The following is a 24040-nucleotide window of genomic DNA, read 5'->3' as shown; positions in this document are numbered from 1 at the left end:
TACCAGAAACTCGGGAAAACAGCCTGGCCGGACTTCCTCCATCAGGAGAAGCAAACCCATCCTGTACTGTCTGGGCCGTGTTAACTTCGAGGCTACTGTGCAAAGCCCATCCCGTGTTTTAAAACCTTTGCTTGAAGACTGCGTTTGAGAGGTGTGTGTTTTCATGGATTTGTTTCTTAGAAACCTTGGCTTTTCTTATGGCATCCAGTAATTAATGATGATGTCACCACTGGTCAAAGCAATAATTTAAATTTAGATTTATTTATTACTGGAAATGGATCAAGAAACTTCATCACTGCAGATCTATTATTTTCAATACAAACTGGAAACCCAATAGTTTCAGTACAAACAAGGACTCAAGCAAGTGAAGCATTACAGGTCAGGCAGCAATAGAAATCCAGGCAGTGCAAAATGTGTTTTATCTCTCTCCGGTAGAATTTATCAGCAGCTGATACTTCTGTGGTGCAGGAACATTTTTTTCAATCTTCACATAACATACAGAAAGGCAGTGCTGCTCTTCAGGGCTCAGGCTGTACTCAAGGCTTCAACTGACAGCTAACAGCAGCCTAATAGATATTATTTCTTCCCTAGTGTTTTTTATTTCAGTCAGCACACAGGTTGAAAAGGAGAAAGTGTACTGGGATGAAGTCAGGCTGTGAGCAAGGGAATGAAATGGCTAGAAAAGCCCACAGTCTTTCAGATTTTCTTTGATTATTATGTCTGTGACTGCATCAAATACGAATTTGACATTCTGGGTGTCTGTTGCACACGTCAAGTGACAATATATCTCCTTATCTTCTTTCCTAATGTTTAAGTCTAGGAATTGTTTCTTGATGTAATTTCCAGCATCTTCAAATGTATTTAGGCCTAGTGGAGAGAGTGGGGAGAACAGTAAAAGAAAGAGAAGACATTTCATCAAGTACTTCCTCACAGCTGCTAATATTTCTTTCTTTTTTTCCTTTTTTTTTTCTTTGAAAGGAATCAACTTCATCCACTAGATATGGAAGCTTTGTATCTAAACTGCTCACTAAATTTAAGTTTCCACATCTAACCAGAAGGTCTTATTTCTGATTTGAAATGCTCCTAATTAAGTCAGTGTGAAATACCTTAGAGCAGAAAGTGAGAGAAACAGAAGAAAAAATAGGAGCATAAATTAAAGGGGAATCACATAAGCATGTGGCAAAATTGGTGGGAAGTACAAAAACGAAGAGATATAGAAATGAAGAAGGAAAAAGAGAAAAATTCAGATGCTTGTATATTCAATTATAATTCCATCACACGTTTTTTTTTTTTCCTTTCAACAACAGCAGGTGTGAACACTGGTACAGCAGCCTGGCTGTAGGTCTGGAGCAGGATGAGACTTCTGGAGGCAGGCTGCTGCTGAGAGCCCTTGCTGTCTCCCATCCTGTGTGAAGCCTCAGGCAGTGCACAGTGATGTAGTTCCACTGAGGCTAGCACATAATATTTGATTATCGCAGTGAAGCACTTAGCAATTTTGGGTTGCTCTGTTACTGTGTCCTGAGAAAGGGAGTGAAGGAGCTGGTTTTCAGGAAGTGCACAGAACCCATCTTCTAATAACAATATTGCTTTAAGTATGCTTTATTCTGGACACTCCCTATCCCAAACACATTAGGTGAATACTAAAATAAAAGTGTTTATTCTCTGACACTTTTTGACATAGCCTTATTTATTCACTTGCATCAGATGAAAACAGCTGCTGTTTTTTATTTCCAGAAGACACTGCTGTGACATACAATAAGAGACAAACTTTCTTTATGGATGGGTATTTGAAGTAAGGAGAAAAAACTTGGATTCAGTAATGATGTGTGGGAGTGATAAGCCACTGACTTGTACTGAAATACTGACTGGGTTCATCACACCACAGTTCAGACATCTGCAACTTCTTCTTCTCTCAGCTTCATCTACCACCAATGGAGAGAAATAAGCAACTCCAGAAAGAGGTGACCTCACCCTAGGGTGAGTATCTTTAGGTGGGGTAAATTGGATTCTGGCCATGTCTGTCCCTTGCCATTCTTTTGAGAGAAAAACTAGATGCTTAGATAAGATGCTTAGTATTTAAATAATTGTGTATAGGTGATGTGAGTCAAAGGCTCAGTCTTTCATGGATAGCCTACACTGGATGTATTTTGTTCTGAAAACTCCAAACTTACCATTGTACTCAGGAAAGCAGATATTCAGATGAACTTTTGCTATTTTCTCTTTGAAGAGGTCTTTTTTGTTTAGAAATAGCACAATGGAAGTAGCTGCAAAACACTTGTGGTTGCAGATGCTGTTGAACAGCTGAAGGCTTTCATGCATTCTATTCTGTTTAGGTGCAAAAGGTAGATGTGAGAGACTGACAAATCTTATCCCCATATGTCAGTTTTACTGTAATGTTCTTTACTGACAAGAGCCAATACAACAGAATAGCCTTTAAATGGTTATTAGGGAACAGGAATAGTTCTGATATGCCATCAGAGAGTACATTAGAACTTAGTAGGAAAAGGGGTTGTTCATCTCTTCTGACTCACCACTTCTTTATCTTCCACCAGAACCATGTCATAGGCACTGAGTGCAGCACAGAATATGATGCAAGTAACTCCCTCAAAGCAGTGAATCCACTTCTTTCTCTCTGATCGTTGTCCACCCACATCAAACATCCTGTCCAGAAAAAAGATGTGTAAAATGTAAAGCACTAACTAACAAGGATGTAGTCATGCTGTTAGTGTGTAGAGTGCAATCAAATATCTACCTTTTCCAAACATTGGCCTCTTTCTATTCCAACAAGTCAAGGATTTCTTTGTCTTATTTATGGCTCTGTAGTAGGCATAAAATGAATTGTAAAGACCTAAATGCCTGCATATAGGAAGTACATTCAGTATGTGTGATGCTTTGTGCAAAGGAAGTGGGTTCTGCATAAGAACTCAGTGCAGGACTAAGCCCTGAGGAAGAATTTATTCAGGACAGATTTCATATATGGAACATCAACTAAAGACCCTCAAATCCACAGTCATCTGTTACTTCATAGTTTTGCTTGTATTGAACAGACACACTGATCAATAAAGCATATAGCTGGGACCTAGTCATGGGTCAACCTGCTTGGTGTGTTCAATTAGCTGGTGTAGAGCTGTATTTAAGCATCTTCTCATGCTCTGGCACAGCCACTTAGGTAACTGCATAACCTGCAGCATCTGCTTGAGTGTGAGGGGTCTCTGCCCTATCAGTCTCATTAGCTGCTGTTTATGCAGCAATTCATGGGGAGCAGGAAACCCCTCTTTTGTAGAGAGGAAAATGTAGGATTGTCTTTCTCTGTACTAATTTCCTTCAGTCTTTGCCAGAAATAACATTTAGGTAGAGTCTTTTAATGAACTCCTCTTATGGGGTTCAAGGCCAACTGAGGGTACCCAGCTGGAACCTAGTTAGGATCCAACTGAAATGGAGCTGTTGTCACAATTGTTCTGCTTAGCACTGTCTTTCAAAAATTCCACTTATATTTGCAGTTCTTCAATAAGAGACAGGGCTTTCTTTTTACTGTTTTCCTGATATTAGGTATGCCAACACTGAATATTTCTGAAGTTCATTGGAAAGGATAAAAACATGTAAAAAGTCTGATATATCTTACTGTTACTTTTTCTGTTTCCTTATGTGTATGATGACTTTACCCTGTGCTGTCTGTCATTAAACTTAAAACTGTAAAACTTAATCCCCTGTTGGAATATCCCTTCCTGCAAGAAACTGCAAAAGAAACTGTTTCTCCTGCAGTATCTGAAAATTAATAACGACTCAATTTTTACAGTGATACTGGGATTCAGTATGAAAAAATCATGTCAGTCATAAACAGACAAGGAATAATTTGTCACCAAGACACCATTTTTTACTGTATTGATCCTCTGTTTTCCTCACTATGCAGCTGATGGAAACAAAGGTTATTATTTATTGTTTTTCATCCTGCTTGGAAGAAATGAAACCCTTCCCAATGCTCATGATGAGCTGTTTCTGCAGCTGAGGAATAATCAGAGAAAATTAATCTTTTTCTAGTACATTTAATCTCTTTGTCTGATCATTGGGTGTCTATAAATGTGAATTATTAGGAAATCAGGAAGCTATTGTGGAGTGAGATTTTGATAACAGTAGTGGCATTCTTCCAAGCATGTCTTCCCTGAGTTCAGTGTGCCTGCTGAAGAGGGAGATTAGAATGAAGACAGCATATTGACATTTGGCTATGATTAGTGCCTAAAAGTCACCTGCCATTATGTGTATTTCTTGCTTTGTGGTATGTAAGTCTAAAAGGAGGATGATGGGAGCCTTCTGTAGTTTCACAAGCATACAAATTAATCTGTATTCACTTCCTTCAAGAATTTAGCATATGGCACTGTGAATACTCACGAGAAGTCACAAAACAGGACAAGATCAAGGCCAGGGCCAATGCTTACAGGCAGTTTTTGTTGTACTAACCTTAGTTTGCTTAGCTCTTGTAGTGTCAGCCAAGAACTAAACATATGCACATGTAAAACTGACTCGGTGAGTGGCAGGAAATGCATTCAGGTATGAGATAATCTTTCTCTTTTATTGAGACAGTCAAAGTTAATCTTGAAAGCTCTATATTTTCCCAGCACTGCTCTTGGAAAACTACCTACAGATACGGGACTAGTTGTATACTCAATTGTCCTAATGATACATGTAGTGGGACCTGAAGACTAAAATAAAGCTTGTTTGATTTCAGTCAAACTCCTCCTAGCACATCAATGGAAATGACAGCAGGAGAGGAACTGTGAAGATCAGACCCTTAAAAAAAATATTTGGTTTTGTTCTGAGCTCTGGAAATCAAAGTCAACATTGGTGAAGTAAATTGAAGAGCACAAGAAAGCTAAATTACACTAAACCAGTGAAGTAACCACTAAGTAGGTAGCAAATACCAAGAGGTGTTGTCTTTGGAACTGTAATTCTGCTCCCTGGAGCAGTACTGGGGTACAGACTTTGCTCAAATACAAAACATTTTCTGCGTCATTCAGTTCAGAAGAGGCTCAAGTGCTTGGAAGTACCTGTTCAAGTTTTTTTTTTATCTACGTATAGCTTGTGACCCCAAACCTCATTTAAGTACATCAACCAAAATTCCCTCTGAATGTGGAAGTGTCTCCTCTTTTTCTCAGTTGTTCCTCTGTTACTGATCAAACTAAGTGAAGAGACATCTGGATCCCTCAGATGTTTTGCATTGGTCTGGCAATGCAAAGAGGAGTAACTTGCTGGCTAAGGTGCATTTACAGCAGCTCTGCATCCCTATAGTAACTCAGAAACCTCAGACTATTTTTTAGTGAGTTCCCTCATATTACTCAGGTGCTTAAAACCATCAATGAATTGGCTCATGTAACAGTGATGCATAGCAGAGAAGCGAAATCCAGTGGGTCTTGTGTTTGTGGTATCATCATGAGCCTCCCTCTTATTTGCAGACATTCAGGTAACTTAATTCTCAATTGTGCTGCATTTTGGTTTAATTTAGACACTAATTCTGATATTCCTCTATCGGGACTGGTAGCATTTATGTCAGAGGGATTGCACTCTAATGATTTCTTACTCCATTCTGATTTTATTTCTTACATAAACTATGATTGTAATTAAAATATCTCAGATTTCCAGTGTACAAAGCTATCTGCAAATATGTTAATCAGAGAAAAAGAAACTGATGTCTATGACACTGCACTGTTGCATTTCTGGGTTTTTATTCTGGGATTAATTTTCATGATTAATCCATGTATTAATAGGTGATAATTTATTTGCAAGACATCTACTTCAGAATCTTGTTTTCTACATGTGATCTCCATTGTGTCAAGGCATCTGTGTAGTGGAATAAATGTTTTGGGGGATACTCAATTGCCACATGAAGAGAAGGTTATAATCCTGGTGCTTTACACATCTCAATCCTTACAGATGGTTTCTTGTCTAGACTGCATTCCTCAATATGCACCCCAGCCTTTATAGTATTCAGTCTACAGAGAAAAGCTTTACAGAACACTGAAAGATTCATAATTCATTCAAATGCATTTTCATGTGGAATTAGATGTTTTAATTTGTTCACCAAGCATAAAAAAATTCTTGAGTATCTGAAGAGTGACAATTATTTTCACTCAAATTTCTCAGAGTCATTATTTTCCAGATTTTTTTCTGAACATTTTGTTTTTCATCTTAAATGAGCATGAAGGCATACATGCTAATATTGAAATTTCCCACAGGACAGAAATGTATTATTTTTTTGCCAACTCTAATGTATTCCAATATTAAGAGCAGTTATTTCTGTTCTCAAAAGAAGAGAGTGAAAGGTTGAGAGTGCATGCAAATTAGCAGTCATCAAATGTTTTGCATGCTGTTAAGGACATTTGGGTAGGCAAATTTCATGAATGTCACAAATTATTCAAATGGCAGGATACAAATAATGGGGTTTAGACACTTATGCATGTAAATATGTCCTTTTAGAACCTGATTTTCTGAGATCTCTTAATAATGGTCCATTTATGCTTAAAGTTGGAGTACTGATACTAAAATATCATGATTTTTTGGCAATTTCAAAATATTGAGTGGATTCAAGATTATTATAATAGACCAATAACTTTGGAAGAAAATACTTAAAAATATGAAATCACAGAAAACTGTCAAATATTGCTTTCATACCTGAAGTTCAAATCCTTGAAAGAAAACTGAGTCTCTATAATCCCAGTTGTTTTCACTCGGGAGTGCAAAACATCTTGCTCACTAGGCACGTAGTCTGCCATTGCTAACCTATCCAAATCATTGAGGTAACTAAGGAGAATTAAAGAAAAGGTGATTAGTGAATTAACATTACATAATCACTTCATATTACAACACTTTTTATATATTTTATCTAGATCTGCAAACCAGAAACCATTTCTTTTTTCTTCTTTTTTCTTTTTACTACTGGGTTTTTTTGTTTGGGTTTTTTTTTTCATTTTTCATTTTTATTTCCCCTTTGATATAGAAGCGTAATTTAGTTGCATATAATAAAAATCTTTCTCAGAGTTCTATTTCGGGTAAATCCTTATTTTCTTCAGGGATACTAAAATACACCTTGTCAGGAAAGGAATCTTGTTCACTTGTTTTCAGAAAATGGGAACTGCCACCACAGTCTTGCTTCTGCAAGCATCTTTCAAAAGCATATTGACTACAAGTTACTGCAGCCTATTGGACCTGTTGTAACAGTATCTTCCTTCTTCAGTAAGAGGGTGTAATCTTTTGAACACTTGGCAGGTGTTTTTCCTGCAGAACTCTCAATTTATAAGAGGACAGTTCATGATCATTTAAAAAAAAAAAAGTATTTCATAATCCAGACCAGATGCTTCAATGAAGCTGAGGACCACCTAGGTTAGTATTCTTACAAATCCCTGGAAAAGAGTGGATTATCTGGATTTATGTCTGGTATACAGAGATAAAATCTTCATGAAAAAGGAAAACAAACCAGATCTTTGAAGCTTGCTCTTGTCCTACCACCAATCCTTCTCTTGTCTCTCCCACTGGTGTGCAACTTTCTATTGTACAGCTGTACAGAGCCTGTGAACCCCACTGTCAGGTCTAGGAATCTTGGTAAAGAGGTTATGAACTGACAAAAAGAAAAGGTGATGTTTGGGTAGCTTCCTACCTTTTAACTACTAATACTGGAGAAAAGAGCTAAGCCAAAAGCAAGAAACCACACATAATAGTTGAAGCATTTTCAAGCTTTTGGTGTCCCAGTTGGCATATTTCCACTCATAGCCTCTCATCTCTGACAAACAAAACAAAGTCTCTCTAATGTTTATGAGGCTTCATGCCTTTTTCCCTCCTTCTCAGCACAAACTGACCAGCATGAAATCCTGCTGTTCAGTTTATCCAGTTACCAAAATAAACCTCATCATTCATCATCCTTGTCTGCAAAATTTCATATATCTGTAATTTAAAAAAAAAAATTTTTTTAAAAGCTAGACTCTTTCATGTGGAGATTTTAGGAAATAGGATTTTTCTTATTTTAAGTTGAATAGATAAAATCCACTCTCAAAGGAGCTGATCTGAGTAACTCAGTGTTTGCACATTGAGTTCAAGGAACAATGTGTTTGAAAAACTAAAATGCAATATAGCTCTGGTTCTCTGAGTAGGGCCTGAGGTAAACTCAGCTCAGCTCACCTTTGGGGAAGGCATAAACAAAAATCATTTTGCAATTTAGAAACCATGTAAGCACTAAAGTAAACCCTTGTTTATAAAATCTGTTTAAAAGCTCTGATAATTCTTAGTAACAAACACCTAGAACTCAGTTCAACACAGCCAAATGTCTTTGCATAAAATACTCAACCAAGTTAATTATCTTGTTAATTGAGAATGAAAGGCATCTTCAGATTCTCCCTAGATCTCTAGGCAGCTGCAAGGGGATACTGCAGGCTGGCTCTCTACTGGCAAAGGAAGGAGTCTAAATGCTTGACCTTTCCTTTGCTTGAATTAGGTGGCACAAAAGCACTTTTTTTTTTCCCAAGTAAAACACACTGAAGAAAGACAGTGATTAAACTTTGTTAGCATGAATTAGTAATTGAAAGACTCAGAGACCTCAGAAGGTCAGAGTTTACACCGTATAAATCAGTCCTCTGTGTAGGAGCTGCTTTACAGAAGCTGAAAAACACAGGTTTAGTTTTTAAAGAAATTGAAACACAGCATTAGATGGTTGATTGTCTCTAGCTAGTTTTGAACTGGTGATTAGAAGCCCAGCAGCAAGGGCAATAATTAAGTTGATTTTAATTCTTCAGAGCCAAAGACTTGGTTTTCAGAAGCGTCAGGTACAGAAGATTGGAAGGATTTTGGGAAGTGTTAAACAGAGAAAAACACCTCAATGTTGTTTTTAATCTAACTCAAGCAACAAATAATGATTATTGGCTCCTTTTCAGTCTTTGCTAGCTCCCTCAAATACTGGAACCTGCAGTTTAAAATGATACAGCTCATAACACTGAGAGGGAATTACTTTAGACTCCTATCTTAAGTTTAGGCAGCTAAACTTAAGCTGCGAGGCACAGTGTACACACTAGAATATTAAGATGCTAAACAAGTAGTATGTTTTTTGGTGATTTTTTAATTTGATGTTTTTGTGAGTTTTTATTTTTTTTTAATTATTATTTATTTCAAGAAGCGTTTTGATGACTGACTTGTCATGGGGTTTTAGTGCTGGGAACTGCAGCGTGATCTGTCAGAAGAGATATGTTAGGAAACAAAAGATCTCTGTCTACTATTTCTGCAGAGGCTGCCATAAAATCTTGCCGGATCAGTCACAAATCAACACAGGCAATATTTTCTGTTTTGATACCTTGCAGAAAGGTCTTAATTCTTGTTTTGAAGATAAAAAGAGTTGAAGAATTTTTAATATTTTCATGGTGTATCCCTTCTACTTTCTACAATTAGTGCTAGTACAATTACTGCCCTCAGTTTGGCTCCTGACCCAACCTCCCCTTCTGCCTTTCCCTGTGAACACCTGGTGGGAATTCACCCTGCAGGCTTCTGTAGGAGGAGCTGCAGGAGCAGAGAAACCTCAACTGCAAATCCTGGAGGATGGACCTCAGCTGGAACAACCTCTGTCCCAGGTCTAAAGTCAGATTTCGGCACTCTAAAGACACTCAGACCCAGGTGACACCTCCCTTCTCAGGCTTATATGAACTCAAGGAGAAACCAGCAGAACAGGAGCACTTTAGCCTGCAAGAACACCTGGAGAAGCAACCAAACCAGGGACTCCTGAAAAGTCAAAGCTCGGGGATGTAACCCATCTGAACCCTGACACTTCATGGAGACAGAGGGTAACAAAATCACTTGCTCTTTGTCACACTAATGAACAGTAATTTTGTAGGTTATTCTCCATGTGAGGAAGATTTCATATCACAAGCCTTCCTTTGCTGTCCCTTGCAGTGGAGCCTGCACCTCCAGCTGGTGTCACCTACTAGGCTGCCGAGTCATTCAGCTGGTACTCTGCTGCCCTGGCAAAGCAGGCCTGGGTCCCACCGTCTCTCCACAGATGTTTGATGATTTCAGCCAATTCAGAAGACATGTCAACATCCTCGAGAGCTGTTGCCATGGCACACAGTTTCTTTTCGTCTTCCTAAAGAGAAATGTAAGTGAGTATTGTGCAAGTACAGAGTGCCACTCCACCTCCTTGAAGACGTGCTTGGTTTACAAGGAGTTGCAGAGGCAAAAATTTCTCATTTTCAGCCACTTTTCCAGGTGGCTATACTTACCAGTGCACATAGGCATCCACTTGCAAGCTCACTTTAGTTAGTGCCAAAGCTAGACTCAAATTGTGATTCACAGAGATTTCATCTTTTTATTGCTTTGTTTTGTTCACAGAAGGGCTCACTCTCATTTTACAAAAATTCCACAGAAGTCCACAAAAAGTCCAGCTTGGAAGGAGGACTTTTATTGTAAGGGAAAGCAGTGGGGTATCAAAACTTAAATGACAAAGGATATTTAAAGCTTAAACATATTGTACTAAAAAAGAAATATTTAGCTAAATATAAATTTAATAATATACTTGGAAAAAAAAATGTCTTCCTTTAAGTCACAGTAAGAAATTTAATATAATTAGTAGTACATTTTTTTTTTAATTTGAGGAAGAAGAACTCTATAACTGAATAGAATCCTGAATGTTGTTCTGTAATTTTTTCCATTTACAATCAACCAAAAAGATTTAGAATAATTTATTACATTAAAATATTTCATTTCAGTGGTTAACAGCTTAGGAATGTACTGTAAATAAAGAACATGATTAAAATAGGGTCATTTGATACACTGTCACAGCAGTGGATAATTATAGAATATAATTCCTTCCTAGCAATATAAGTAGATAACTGAAGTGACTTGCAGTAAATAGTTGCAAAAGTAGAAATGGATTCACACAGACATTGTTTTGGCAGGGACTATGTTTTATTCAAAAATAGAAAACATCTGCACAATAATTTGTAAGAAATTTCTTTTAGTAATCTACTAGATCTTTATGTTTCAATAGAAATTGCACTTTATGGAAGCTTCATAGAAGTCAGAAACTGATCAAAAGTAAAAAATTGCAGTTTTTAAAAAATATTAGAATTAGCATGAAGACTAAGAAAAAAATGGGGGAAGTAACAACAAGAGAGTTGCCTTCATTTAAGAGAGAAAGGAGGACAGCTGTACTGTTGCCCTTCTACCTTAAAAAAAACCAACTCCATGCTACAGTCCCATCTTCTCACTCAGAGCTGGGATCAGCAGAGGGGACTGATGCTTCCTCCATGTGTCCCTCAGTTGTCTTCAGGGTGTGCACTTGTTCAGCTTAAGATAAGAGTCGTAATGGTCTCTCCTTTGAGATACCACATATAATTTCATAACTATAGCTATCCTCCAAGTAGGTTAGATTAGATGGCTGAGTAGCCTACAATGGGAATCCTTAAACTCATAGCCTCCAGTCTATGGTAAATGTTCATTGAGTATTATGCAACAGGTGGGAACTCTGGATTTTGATTCTTATGTCAAAAAGAAAGCTAGTGGCAGACTGAGTTTATCATAACCCTGGTTTATATAATATTTTGTTTCTCTCTGGCACTTAAACAGACTTCAGATGATTTTGTGTTAAAAAAAGATTGCAATGGCACTTCAGGAAGGAAAAAAGTACCTCTCTCACCTGAACAGATATTAAAAATTACATGCTGAGGCACTTACAAGAGCACTTTAGAGGTATTTAGAGTCAGTTCTGGAATATGGTGAACCCATTGCTTTCGTGCTCAAACCTAGTCTTCAGGCTAAATTACTTTAAACAGCTAAATCTGGACCACAACAAAGCAAGAAAAAGTCCAGGTGAAAGCAAATCTTATATGGTGGACTTGCCAGTGCCAGGTTAACAGTTGGGCTTGATGATCTTAAGGGTCTTTTCCAGCCAAACTGATTCTATGATTATACAGTTCTATGGTTCTGTCAAAACAACTCAAGCTTATAGATGACTTAAATTTTTACAGAAAATTGAAGCCAAGTTTGTGTCTGCAAGAAAGGACAACTTAGTGGCAGAGAAAGAGGCTGAAGTACTGGGGCAGAGGCAGAATCTATCTGCATTACAGATGGAAAATGGAGTCTGGACCTAACGTAGAGGATATTCGAAGCTGAGCCAGGACCTGTGGCTAGGAACTACAAGGCTCAACTGTCTTAAGCCATGCAGCCTGGGAAATGGATCTTTAAGCAGTACATGTGTCTATCACAACTGAGAAGGAAGAACCAAATGGCAGCACTTTCACATGGGCCTACTTTCTGTGTGCTGCTTTTGGGCACTGTTACATTTGTTTGGAAGGCTCACAGTCATGGACCCTTAAAAGAATACAAGTAGAAAACATTTAGTTTCTTTTGTCAAATAACTGTATGAACTTTAGTAGCCTCTGAAGCATTTGTTTATCATTTTTTAGGTCAAAGTACCACATGTCCTTGAAATTTAATGGAGACTTATGGAACCAGAATAGCTTTCAGATAATGGATGTAATTCCTTCAGAGATAAACCTCTAGGGAATAGGCAGAATTTGCCAAAACTAGAACCAGATGATATTCTGAGAGGCCAGTTCTCAGCAAGGTCTGAATTAAAGGCAGTAGACTAAGTCATTACACTGAGAAGGAATGGATGTGTTTTTTCTTTACATTAGTCCCTGAAAATTTAGCACCATTGCCAGAAGATAGCAGATCTCCTTACTGTGGCTCTTCCTTTATGCTCTTGCACATAGGATTGTGAACCACGTCGGGAAGATCAGACCCCATTGCTTTGCAGTGCCAGTGCATCAGTGCTGCTTCTGCACAGCAAGGAGGTCCCTGCTCTGGGAGCAATGCCAAACTCATGTATTCCCAACATGTCCAGATGACCTTTCCTTACATGGCTTAGCTCCAAGGATGGTTCATAAAAGTGAAATTTCTTTTATTTCCCAATAGAAATAAATAAGTGACTAAGCAACTAAGAAAAGATTTTTTTTCTTTCTTTACTTTCTTATGTTTTTGCAAGTTGAACGTTTCTTTTGGAACAAACTCAAAGGCAATTTATGCAAAGGTTAGACATCAGGCACTAGTCTTGAGAAAATGGCAATAAGGAAGGACACATATAACTCAAGCAATACTTAATTTCCACTATCATAAAACAAATACTGAACTCTCTTTGTTCTACTAGTCTCTATTATTATATTATTTAAAAATGTATCCTAATGTCTATTTCAAGGGAAAGGGTGTTATACTCACAATTCTAGCTGGGTTTTCATAACTGATTCCTAGCTTTGTCATTGCTTTCACAATAGACAGGATAGATTGCACTGTGTTACTGTAAATGACAGGTCTGAGCTCCATGCGTTCCTGGTATGTGAAACCATCTTTATGGATAATCCTGGTGCACAAATAGAAAACACAAAGTTTACAGGATGCATTAAAACAAAGTCATAAAAATTCAGATCAGATGCTTCTGTGGTCACCATGAGAAACAACTGAATCCATCTGGCCTTTGGAAAAGAATTTATGAATGGTCAATCTGCCTGTTCAGCTGGAAAAGGCTGACAGCAGTTTCTGCGTCTATATGGAGGTAAATTTATGGGGCTAGGTTTTGACTCCTCAGCCTGAGTGGATAGATATTAGTTTATTGCCTTTTGAGTTGACGTAAGATAATGCATGAATCCAGAATAAGGCACAGGCCCATTCCTCTTGACACAGGGCAATCCTCTGAAATATCTGTGTATTCCTGTGTCAACACAGTGATTTGTCTCAAATAGTAATGGTTCAGAGTGGAGGCTTATTCACTTGGAGGAGTCCAGTGTGGTTCCATGACAGTGCACTGGATTGTTTGGATTACTGCTCATGAAAACAACACATGAAGCCATGTCCTATACATGAAGCACCACAGAAGTCTATAGCTCCCCACTGGTGTATGTATCCTCCTTTACTGAGTCAGATCACCTTGAACAAGAAATAATTTCTGTTGTTGACCCTTGCACTGGTACTTTATGCATGTTCTCCTCATTCTTACCCTTACCACCTGTGAAAGCAGCATCTTTTCTGTAATTAATGGAATGAAATATACAGAAACTGAAACCTCATGAAGTACATTGAACTTAGCTGAACTACTTTGTCTCCTCTCACAGCAGTGGCCATTACAGAATTTCTGGTGATGATGGGTGTTTTGCCTGTAGCTGCAAAAATCTGGGATGTGAGAGAAGAAAGGAAGGAAGAAAATGCAGGATTCTGAAATAAAACTGGATTCTGTAATTACAGAAAGAAAACTTGGGTTGGCTTGAGGCTTTTCATGTAATTGATTTGGTGGGTTTTTTTCTTTTTTTTTTTTTTAATAATATTTTTATGTCCTCTAGCAGAAGCCAGTATTGAAATTTGCACCTTTTTAATAAAGATCCATTATTCTTAAAGCATGATTGTAAAACAGGCTGAGATCTTGTATAGCCAGAAGGAGCATTTTAGCAGATGGAAAATTTTGTTCCCTGATCCTCCTTGAAAAAAATAAATGACTTCAAAAAAATCAATGCAGGTTGCTGAAGGCACAGTTTGTTAGGCTATCAGTCATAGCATCTAAATTGCTTCTACTGGGGTAAAAAAATTTGTCTCCTGGCTTTTTTTTCATGTAAAAAGGGCTTCTCCACCAGGTAGGTGGTGTTGATTCAGTATCAACAAGCATGAAGTGTTACCAAATATTTTTTGTCCTGCTTTTCATTCACTAAGTTGTTTATAGTAGGTTTGCACTGTTAACTTAGAGCATAGAACAGAAATACTCAACTTGGTTTTAAGAAAAGTTAAATGACACATTGGAAATGGTCTGATCAGAAGTGCAATGCTCCAGAGAAGCTTCTTGGTTTTTTTGCTTTTTATTTATCCCTTATAACCATACTAGCTTTTTTAGGGTCTTGGAGCACATTTACATTTAAAACATAGTACAAAGCTTAGAGAAAGGTCTTAAGCTTGGTTGAAATCTTCAGCCTGGAAAGAATGAGAGTTATGAATTAGAAAATTATATTAATAGGACTGGAATTACCCTGATTTTGGTGGGAAATGGTATTTTAAGCAAAATTACTTCTGTAATCAGCTGTCAGTTTTCTCTAGAAAATGTTATACTTCACTGAAAAAATTAATAAATGAGATAGATTTTTTTTTTTTTAAAAAAATGTGTTTTTTAAAAAAAGTCCCTGGTTGTGACAGCAAAAGTACATTTTATATGAAAAATTATAATTTTCATGAACAGTTTTCTTATAATAATAATTTGGTTTTGTGATCAGGCTGACAGCACATAAATGCAGAGGGCTTTGAAGATAACTCTCAGCTTTGCAGTTTTCTGCCCTATCCTTGATGCTGTTAAGGGCTGTCAACTTCCTTAAGATGCTCAGTTCAGAGGAACATCTTTAATGTGCTTCTACTTGGGGAAGCTTTCAGTACAGTGCATTTCAATGGTTCACTGAATAGGGACGGTCTCCTGATCAGAACTCACACCAGAAATAAAATTATCCACCCTTTAACTAGAGGAAAATAGTTGATGGTGGTTCTGCATTTATCTTATTCCAAAACCATCTGCTTGAATGGTAGAAAATTACTCCTATGACTTAACATTTTTACTTCACTCTTTAAAATGAAGATATGAAATAGTTAGAAGAATTTAATTTAGAATAATTTTGTTGGTTGTGTAAAAAAAACTTATCATCTCTGGAAGAGATTGGTGCTTACAAAGTGGGGTCATGTCTAAACAGTTAAAGTGCTTGCACAATGTTTCTTTTGTATTTGTACAGGTCTAAGAAGCAGACCAAGTCCCAAGTCACAGTCCATGAAAATAAGGCTGGATACAAAAGCAATATTTTAGGAGGTTACCCAGTAAAGGAAGGTTTTTGCTACCTGTGTAATATTGTCTCTGGAACTCAGGTGGATTATCTGTTTAAACCAGATACATGATTAGTGGTTTTGCTGCCCTTAAAAGAATAAGAAGAATGAATTTAGTTAAATACTGTGATAAGTATTAATATTTTGTCACCTGGCCTGTGGAAGACCTGAGAACAATCTTTCTGACCACCAACAGGAGCAATCCATTGAAATCTAATGAAATCAGATTTATTAATAGGGACCAAATAAAAAATTGAATAATGTGAGATGATTCACATGATTACATTCATATGTAATTAAGCTGTGGAACTAGTTGCTCTAGCATACTGTGGATGTTATTAATTTACATTGGTTCAGAAATATTCCAGAGAAATGTAGGCAGGAATTCTCTGCAGGCTTTTCAACACATTCATTGTCTGTAGTTCAGGATGCTGCCTGAGTCATAGATCACCAGATACTATTGGGGAACCCAGTGCATGTTTTATTGTGTATTTACTTGTCTGGTTTGATGATCTTCTGAAAACATCCTTCATTAAGCACTGCAGGAGATGGGATTCTAGACTAAGTGGATCTGCCATAGTGATTGTTTTATACATTTATGTTCTCACTACAGTACTGTAACTCCTACCAAAGGCAATGAAGCAGCTTTCCTCATCTCCTATAAGGAGTTGAACCATGCATGACCTGATAGACAGATTTGTTTACCAATCCAGCTGTGAGTCACCTTGTATTTTCCTTTACGGTGCTGAATGAGAACTTCATTTTAATTATTTGAATAAGCATAAATATTGCAATAAGATATTAGCTAGATAGCTTATACTACACACTCCAAATTCAGCAACTGATATGAATATTCATATACTTACTTCATTTGTTTTACAATAGTGCTCTTTCCTGACTCTCCAGCACCTGTAGAAGGGGAATGTTGAGAAGATGTAATTGGTACATGAATAAGTAGCAAGTATTAAAAATAACTCTTTGGAACACAGAATATTGTATATATGAAGAGACAAATGGATGTTCTAGATTCATACTGTACAAACTATAGCCCACCTTAGTGTCTATTCAGACTTAAAAAGAATGAAATCTTGGTAAAGGAATTATTTCATATATTCTGTAAAGGTAAGGGACATTTTAAAAGAAATTCAGAAAAAGATAGATTCTTTAATTATCAAGGAAATAAAATATGTGTCATATTTTGATTTTATCCCTGGCAGGTGGGCAGAAAAACATTAAGAAACCAGAGCTTCTGACAGCATCCCATTTGTTACATGATTTGTAGCTGCTCATTTAATGTGTATCATGGCCTTTTGTATGCCAAACCCCCAGTTCCCTGCTCTTCAGACAGCTTCAATCAGTAACTGGAAGAACAGAGCATGGAGATTTGTATCTGGTCTGGCTCATAGTGCAGAGGCAGCACATCAGCAAGCAGCTTGACACTGGGAGTTTTGTCAGCTCCCCTGCCACATGGTCTTCTATCAATTAGTGTGGTTGGAAGTGGGAAACCTGCAGAGCAATGCAGGGGACCCATCAGGGGAATAATCTGTGGGGAATGTCCATAGCTAGAAGGAAGATACAGGCATTTGCTTGTAGTGACAGTTGCAGAACTAGGGCATAGGTTAGATAAAATGATGTACAATTAATTTACCCTTCTTATCTAAAGCAAAGTTAGTAATCACCAGTGACTATCATAACTTCTGCCTGTGAGAGTGGTGAGGCTTGGCAAGAACTGCCAAACAAGAGACAGATTTTGAAAGCATCTCAAGAGAGGATTTGATGTTTACTATTAATCCATGGGACAGTATTCATCAGTGCCTTTCTCTCTGCAGATTATCATTTACCACTGGACAGTGTCAGATATTTTTGACAAAACAGAAAATCTGAGGCACAGGTATTTTAACTGAGGTAATCTCAGTGAATGGAAAAAAAATGATTACAGACTTTACAAACAGATTTATAAAGCTAATAACATTTAAATGACAGGGATTAATTTACTCAAATGAATTACAGCAGACAGCAAAACATACGCAAAACATTTTCTAACGCCAAATATGTGAATGGAGGAAAGTACAAGAGAAAAATGAGCCTATGCAAAATGGGTTGATGCTGCCATCTGCCAGAGGCTGGAAAAAATGCAAATTTGCTATAAATCATCTATTACCCCTTCTATGACTTTCTGAAGAGCTTGGTAAAGTCTTTTCAGCAAGGTGGCATTTGCTACACTTTTTGTAAGGATGAGAGCAGGCTGTGCTGAGAATTCCTACATTCACCTCATAGAAAGGTTCCAGGAAGCATCATACAGCAATGAACCTCTCCCAGATCAGGAAGAAAACGTTAAAATAGAGTAGGAGGCATAATATGTATCTTTTGAGTGCATTTTTCTACCTCTGATCATCTTTCATTTATGATCCAGCAATGACTTTATCTAAACAACAGATGACTCTCAGACTTGGGTTTCACTCTGGGGTATGATATTAGTCATAGCAGCATTTGCACCTCAGGAAATGCCTCAGAAACAATTTACTTTACACCTGCTTCCTTTCTTCCTTCCCACTTCCATGCAATCTGGTTTTCCAGCCAGGGCAGCAGAGCATAAGAGTAGGGATAGGTCTGCTTTTCCAGCCACTACAAGTAGTCTTCTACTTGCAGAAACTGAAGCAAAAGTGCATCATGATAGCCCTTGCATGACTGCATACAGAGTTGAGGCAGCTTCTCTTTAGGAGTCTGTGAAAACGGCAATTATAACTGAGCCCAGACTTTCTGATTAAAAGATGAGAACTTAGGCCAAACTTAGTCCTGTCTTGAAACTTGGAAAGTTTAATTGGCCTTTGAAAAACTCTCTGTCACTGTGAATATTTCTAGCTCAGCCTAATGCAGGCCAGTGATAATAGGCCATAGCTCATATTTTGCATTTCACATATTTAAAACATAGCTTTTTCAATTTCCCTCTTATTTTTCTGTGTCTTTGGGGGCTTTGTTTTCTTGAGGTGGATAAAAGCACACAAAATAGAGTTACAGAAATCTATGTTGCTGCCTGAAACTGAGGTCCAGCTCCCAGGAGCTGAAAGATATCCCTACTACCAGCAAGTTTGATGCTTGTTTGCTCCCATACTTCCCAGGGATCAGATTCACTATGCCCCAGGGCATGCCACATCCACCCTCAGCTGAGGTATCTGTAGCACTCTGGCAGGCTGTAATGTCTCTCTTCTTCCTTTGGATATTTCTAACTGCACCCCACCATGTCCCGAGCCCATTATGTTTCTGGGCACACTGGGGCTGCAGAGGAGACTTGAGTGTGGTGTGGGCTGCAGGCACCAAGCTGAAAAGAAGCCATTCCCCAGCAGCCCACTATGAACCATCCCACTGCTCTGGGACTGACAAACATCTTTCCTGGAGGCCATCAAGACCTGTAGACAGAGCAGAAATAGACAAAAAACTGGAGATGCCTTTAAAGCCATTGAGGGTCTCTCAGATATAAAGGAGAACAGAACCCAGGACTTCAGCTGTAACTTGATATTACTGTTTTTCTAGGCAGCATTTGTTTGAATAGTTGTAGAAACTGGAGAGAGAACAAGTGCTTTTCATGATCAGCATCTGCTGAGTCATTGAAGAAGTTTTTTTTTAATATATTAATCTGCTTTTTGTGTCTCAGATCAAAAGCTATTATCTCTGTGCAGTCATTATTTATGTAGACATAAATTTTGTTTTAGGAGAGTTTCCAGAAATAAAAGGAAGAAAATAAATAAAAACACGACAGCCTGAATATTTAATTTAATAACTATCACAGAAGCCACTGTCACAGGTGCACAACAGCAAAAAGCAGGAAAGAAAATTTTCAAAGGAAACTCAGAAAAGGTTTCACATCTGTGCCTGAACCTTGTCTGTACCATTCACAATTCTGGAAACTGTGAACTAGACTAGAAGTTATTTCTTCCTTGTCCTCTTGCCTAAATCAATGACAGAAAGAAACTTGAGAAAAGATCTGACCTTTCTGAGGGAGTAAGATTCCCCCAAAAAAGAAAATCAGTATCTTTCAATCAATATAATTATTAGACCACTTTGCTCCTAGTGCTGGTGTTAGTAACAGGATCTTAAGTCTGACTTCAGTACTACAGCAACTGACTCATTTAACTTGTTTTAAATTTCTGTATTATAAACGACTTCATTCAGACTACTTGTCAGACACCTCTTATAGTCCATGGAGAAAAAATTTGTATGCTAAAACAATAACAAAAAAACAGCTTGGGTTTTTGTCACCATGAAGCAGATGTTTGAATTAAATGTGAGTTGTGCCCTAAAAGTGAGTATTTCTCAGTAAAGGTAGTTGAAGATGACTACCTGAAATGAGGGTGAGTTTTGTTCTGGTGCTGAAGACAGTAGAAAATGAGGCCATAGAGTAATACTTCAAAAATAAATAGGTTCCAAGTTTTAATTACTATTTTAGCTGAAGCTAGTTTCCTATTTCTGTGAAACATCACTATAAATATCAGCTATTTTGGCCACATTTTGAAAGTGTGCTGTACATTACACACATATAAAGTGCAGGCTGGTCTCCTACAAAATATGAAAATTGTCATGTGCTAGGCAAGATGTAGAACTTACACCTTGAAGTTTGTTCCAGACTCATAAAACAATCTGGTAATTTGGAAGCATAAATATGTGGAGGCTAGATTTGCAGACAAGGTGGAGAAATGGGATGGCCTCGACATCATGGAACACCTAACACAGGGGCTGTAACTTAGCATAAACAAATGTGATGTTTGTTTTCTGGATGTAATTTCTTTTTTGTAAAAGATACTACAGGGAGATGAAGAGAGACCAGACTAGATGTTAAATAATGCTCTCAGCAAATCATCTGAACACATTTTTTGTGTGTGTTTTTTTGCTTTTTTTCTTTTACATTTAAGTATATGAGCATAATGATCACATGGAATAACTTCATACTGATTTTTTTCCTGGGTATTTCCTACCAGTCTTCCTACTGCAAAACAAATGATGGTGATGGTTTGCCTGTAATATAGAGACAACATACAGTCTGGATGAACAGAAACCTAGGACTTGAGCAGGACTAGGCTGGTTGACTTCAATGAAGCTGCCTCTGATTTATGAAGTGTAAAATTTCAATTATTCTGAGATCACCTCAGAGGTATGGAAAGATAACAGAAACATCTGAACATAGCAGATTTATTCTGGTTGACAATGGAAGGGGCTGTATGGACCTCTTTTACACATTGTTTCAGCAGCTAGGATTCCAGTTGTTCAAGGGACACTCACTCTAGCTGTAAAATAAGCTCAAAAAATAGTCATATTTTTTCACTTGCTTCTTTAGGAATAAAATATTCAAGCTGTTGAATCCCTAATCTTTTGGTTTCTCTCTCCTATGTGATTTTAACCAAGTCCAGTTGTAACAGTTCCCCAGGAGAAAAGACTTTCCAAAGCATTACCTACTGACAAATCTGAATCCTTATCAACTGTGACATGAATAAATGGAGATATGGTAGAAAAATATTCTATAAAGAAGACTTCAGCAGAAGTATTTCAGATTCTGATTATTATGTCGACTGATTAAAGTTGATGAAAAAGAAATGTTCCAATTTGAAACAAATGAAATGAAAGTATTTCTCACTTAGATTGCAATTAATCTCAAAGTATTTTACTAAAGGTATCTTGAGACTGGTATTAATCATGTCAGAAGAAGACTGAGTGAATACATTAGGAAACATTTAAAACTGAAGTCCTTAATACTAAATACATACATATGTTCTGGGACAGGTAATTTGGGTCCTGGTGTTAGACACCTCCAGTACTATTCTCAAAGCATGAAAGTCTGAAGGTCATAATATATAATAAAACTGCCTATCTGAAAATTTCCTTTTTATTCTATTAATTCATCTCAAAGAATTTTTTACATCTTGCTCATGGATCAGCGTTGGATAAGTTCAGATAGAAGATAGAGTACACGGACCCTGATTACAACTCAATATGCCAATTCCTTTTTTTGTGAAAATATATGCAAAGTATTGACACTTGATGAAAACTTAAAAGGAAACATTCTGTTTGAGGGTTTTTTTGTTGGCTTTTTTTGTTTTGTTTTATGTGTTTTGGTTGTTTTTTGTGGTTTATTTTTTTTTTACCAAATGCAGCTTGCTTAAGAAGGGTGGTGGGTTAATGTGTTAATGGGACACAGAAAAGCCTCATATTCTATAGTGGGCTGAAAAGCTTTTTAAACTGGAATCAGGATACTGCTGGTACATAAAGTGTATGAAGCTGTTACTTTCCTATTATTACTTGAGAAACACATGTGGATGTGTTTTTCTCTTATTTCTTTATTACTAGTTATAGTTAGATTCTCAACAGGTATAAGTAAGCCTTTTGCATAAGATAGAAAACTTAAGAGTTAGGCTGTTTAATTTACCTGAGGAATTTAGCTAAGTCTCAGTAAATGTCAGTTTAAAAGAATTTGTAATGATTGCAGTCACAATGAAGGAAAAAATAGAAACATAAGAAACATTTCAATAATCAAAGACTGTTTTTCTATTCATTCTCATATACGTCATATGTACTGGCAGTGTTACTGGACTCTTGGATATTTGCCGTAGGCTTCACTGGACCATGGAAAAAAAGATAGAATAAAGCTATACCAATTAAAAAATAATTTTTCTTTTGCCATTACACTTGCTGAATGTTAAATTTGTCATAGTATGGATTAATAGTAGTAGTCTGTGAGAATACTAATCTGTATTAGCCTCATTTCATTACTTTCCATTACCTGTCCACAATATAATTTTCATACATTGAAAAAAAAGCCCTTATAAATAATTTTCTATTTCCATGAAAAATGAAGTGCAACAGTTTGGAAAATAAACAATATCAATATCTTATGACACCTGTGGACTTTCAACGTAATCAGTTATCTCATTTAGTCATCTTGCAAATGAATGCATATAGATCTTTGAAAAAAATATATCTGTACCCCATTCTGTGTAAATAAGCATCATAACATTTATTATAACAGCAGATTCTTTTCTCAATTATTTTCAAAGTCAAGGATTTATTATATTTAAGTCTGAATACATGCAGAAATACGGCCATTTCAAGCCTGTCCTTGTGACTTCCTGGATGTTCACAAACGGATAATATTTTGTTCTTGGATTACAGGATTATGTTCTTCAAATAAAACAGTGAGAACTGGAAATCCACTATACTGAAATGTAATTCCATAGCAAAATAACCCCCCAGTGGAAAATAATTATGAGCAATTTTTGTTCTATTTACCCAGCAGTAGTAGTTTGACTGTCCTTGCTTCCCTCTCTGCATCTGCCTGGAGTTTCTTCTCCAGTTCTCTGGATCTCTTGGCTGATTCCTTGCTCTCAGAACTGGCTCCACTGCCCATCTTGAGGTGTTAAAAATCCTCTGTCCAGATTATTTTCTTCTTACTGACTAGTTTCTTTATTTTAGAAGGGCAACAGTCCTTATTTAAAGAAAATTTAAAAATCCCATTCAACCTCAAGAGGTCAGCTGTCAAATCAATTGGTCTCTTTTCACCTGTCACATGATCTCAAGATCTTATAGTCAAGAATTTACATAGGGACAGGAAAACATGATGTCACAGAATTAAAATGATCCATTCAAGAGCAAAACTGTCCTTGTTCAGATGGGCTCCAGCTTCATGTGCTTCAAAGAAATGTGTAGAGTCTCTTGAAACCCTAAAATTGGGAACGTCTCTTCTCAAGGAAATATTTTTCAGCTTGTGAATCAGTTTTTATGCCCTGAAGCAAAAAACGTTTTATATGTCTGAAGTATTTATATACTTTAGTCTATGTCTTCCTCAGTGGCCATAGCTCTCTATATATGCATTATTTTATTAAAAATGAAAGATTTTGGATTTATATAGTTAAGATATATTCTGTTCTGCATTATTAAGTAACATACAGAATGTTTGCTTCATTTTCATATTACAGCAGGTACATTTATTTCCTTGTGATGGTAATGGGTACTTTACAGCTTTGTGATATGCCTGTGCAGCCATTCCTTGGTGAATATCATAGTCTTTTCCATTTTTCTATGTTTTTACTGGCAGTTATCTGTTTTGGTGGAAAGCACCACACCTTTTTGAGTAAAAAAAGACACATGTCAGATTTTCTCCACTGATGTAGTAATTAATCTTAGTTTATTCATA

General features: G+C 37.0%; 1 protein-coding gene across 1 annotated transcript; it reads right to left on the bottom strand.

Annotated features, from left to right (window-relative positions):
* Nucleotides 1–676: 676 nt before the first annotated feature.
* On the bottom strand, nt 677–23254 carry LOC103527773 (guanine nucleotide-binding protein G(t) subunit alpha-3). Its single transcript, XM_008493018.2, has 8 exons — nt 23137–23254; nt 16728–16770; nt 13240–13381; nt 9951–10108; nt 6664–6792; nt 2532–2661; nt 2172–2325; nt 677–867 (listed from the first exon to the last, which is right to left on the bottom strand). Exons 1-8 carry the CDS (start codon nt 23252–23254, stop codon nt 677–679), a joined length of 1065 nt encoding a protein of 354 aa, XP_008491240.1.
* Between the last annotated feature and the right edge of the window lie 786 nt (nt 23255–24040).

Source organism: Calypte anna, chromosome 1 (assembly GCF_003957555.1).
Source record: "Calypte anna isolate BGI_N300 chromosome 1, bCalAnn1_v1.p, whole genome shotgun sequence".
NCBI lineage: Eukaryota > Metazoa > Chordata > Aves > Apodiformes > Trochilidae > Calypte > Calypte anna.
The sequence above is the reverse complement of the archived record's forward strand: the minus strand, read 5'-3'. Positions and strand labels throughout refer to the sequence as shown.